Source organism: Corvus brachyrhynchos, unplaced genomic scaffold (assembly GCF_000691975.1).
Source record: "Corvus brachyrhynchos isolate BGI_N302 unplaced genomic scaffold, ASM69197v1 scaffold904, whole genome shotgun sequence".
Taxonomy (NCBI): Eukaryota; Metazoa; Chordata; class Aves; order Passeriformes; family Corvidae; genus Corvus; species Corvus brachyrhynchos.
Window position 1 is genome coordinate 475120 of NW_008237536.1, and position 1733 is coordinate 476852.

At 64.1% G+C, this 1733-nt stretch overlaps 1 protein-coding gene across 2 annotated transcripts in view; it reads right to left on the minus strand.

Annotated features, from left to right (window-relative positions):
• Nucleotides 1–1727, minus strand: part of PMP22 (peripheral myelin protein 22) — a 16483-nt gene extending 14756 nt beyond the window's left edge. For both annotated transcript variants that reach the window (XM_017731590.1, XM_017731591.1), the window contains exons 1-2: nt 1703–1727; nt 772–872 (exon numbers count right to left, since the gene is read on the minus strand). In XM_017731590.1, the coding sequence (XP_017587079.1) occupies nt 772–849 (78 nt within the window). In that variant the 5' untranslated portion in view covers nt 850–872; nt 1703–1727. The remainder of the gene's footprint in view (nt 1–771; nt 873–1702) is intronic.
• Nucleotides 1728–1733: the final 6 nt, after the last annotated feature.

The window sequence follows — 1733 nt, forward strand, 5'->3', positions numbered from 1 at the left end:
CAAAAAAAAAAAAAAAAAAAAAACCAAAAAAACAACAACTGGGAAAGAAGCCCCTGGTGAAGCAAGCTTGGAAGTCACCAGCTCCACAGAAGAGCTGCCTTAAAGCCAACTCAAACCTCTCCCGAGCAGCTGACGTGTTCACTGGGCTGCAGCCCCAGGACAGTGCTGGGAAGCCTCTGTGCTGCATCCAGCCCTCGGGCTTGCCACTGCTCACAAAGATTCCGCCTTGGAAGGTGGGTTAGGAAAAAGAGGCTGTGCCTTATTCCCTGCCCCAAGGGAGGAGAGCTGGGGAGCAGAACTGCTGTGCTGAGGGGTCAGTGCCCAGCCAGCCCCGTTTCGAAGGGCTTTGCTCAGACCGGCTGTTCCGGTCCTGTGCCTGAAGCCCATTAGCAGGTGGAGCTCCTTATGAAAGGGGAGAGCAGCATCACCCCAAAGGAGGGGATTTTGGGTGCTCCGAGGCTGCTCCTGGATGTGAAACAGCCCGGGGAGGATGAGGAGATGGTTTCCAACAGCCCTTGTGTCTCTGTATCAGCGGGGAAGCCCTGAGCACCCAGCAGAGCACACAGCCACGCATCCCACCAGGTTCACCTGACAGCACAAACTCCCAGATTCCAAAATCCCACTGTTAGTGAAGCCAGAAACCAGCCAATTAAAGCTTCCTGCTAAAAGCCAGGCTGTAAAAACAGCCAGAAATAAGAATAACACCCTCTGCTCTCGCCACGCCATGTCCCTGCCCCGGGGAACCCCGGAGCGGGGGAAAGCCGTACTCACACTAACGATGGTGGAGACGAAGAGCAGCACCAGCACGGTGACGTGGAGCACGATGATCCCCAGCAGCAGCAGCAGCATCTTGGCGGTGGTGAAGGGCAGAGCTGCAGCGGGACAGGGATGATGCTGAGTGTGTGTGTCTGTCTGTCCGTGCGTCTGTTCGGGGGCAGCAGGAACGCTCCGCTCCGCCCCGCCCGGCTCGGGGGATGCTGCTGGGGCAGTCCCCTGCACCCGGGCTCTTGTTCCTCGGGCCCCGCCGACGGAGAGGGGTCCGAGCCCTCTGCCCGCTCCCCGATATCCCCCGGGGGTCCCCCGAGCCTGTTCCCCCTCTCCCACCGAGGGGGCTCCTCCCAGTCCCCTCCCCGGGGAGCTTCAAAGGGGGGCGGTTCCCCAAGGAGGCGCCCCCAGCCCCTCTCCCCGAGGGGTTCCGATCCCCTCTCCCAAGGGAATGTGCTCCTCGCCCTCGCCCCCGGCGGGAGGGCTCGATCCCGGAGCATCGCACCCGAGGGACTGCCCCGGCCCGACTCCGCAGGGAAAGGAGGGCGGCGGTCCCTTGTCCACCCACCCATGGGACCAGTGCGGGTGATTCTGTCAGCCCCCACCCCAGGGGGAATTTTCCCGGGCTCATCTGCTCTGGCGACCCCCGCGAAGAGGGCAGGGGGCGGGGAGGAGGGGGCGTCAACCCCTGCCCCTTTCAGCCCACCGGGCTCCCTTGGCCCCTCTTCTCCGGGGGTGCCCTCAGCCCCTCTTCCCTTGGCTCCCCTGGCAGAGGCTCTCCTGGACCCTCTCCCGAGTTGGGGGGACTTTCCCCAGCCCATCTCCCCCGTCGGTGAAGAGGGGAGGGGGCTGCCCTGGCCCCTCTCCCTAGAGAACCCTCAGAGCGGGTGTCTCCAGCCCGTGTCCGCTCAGTGGGGCCGGGCCGGTCCGTACTCACATCGCGGCGGAGCGGAGCGCGCTGGCGGCGG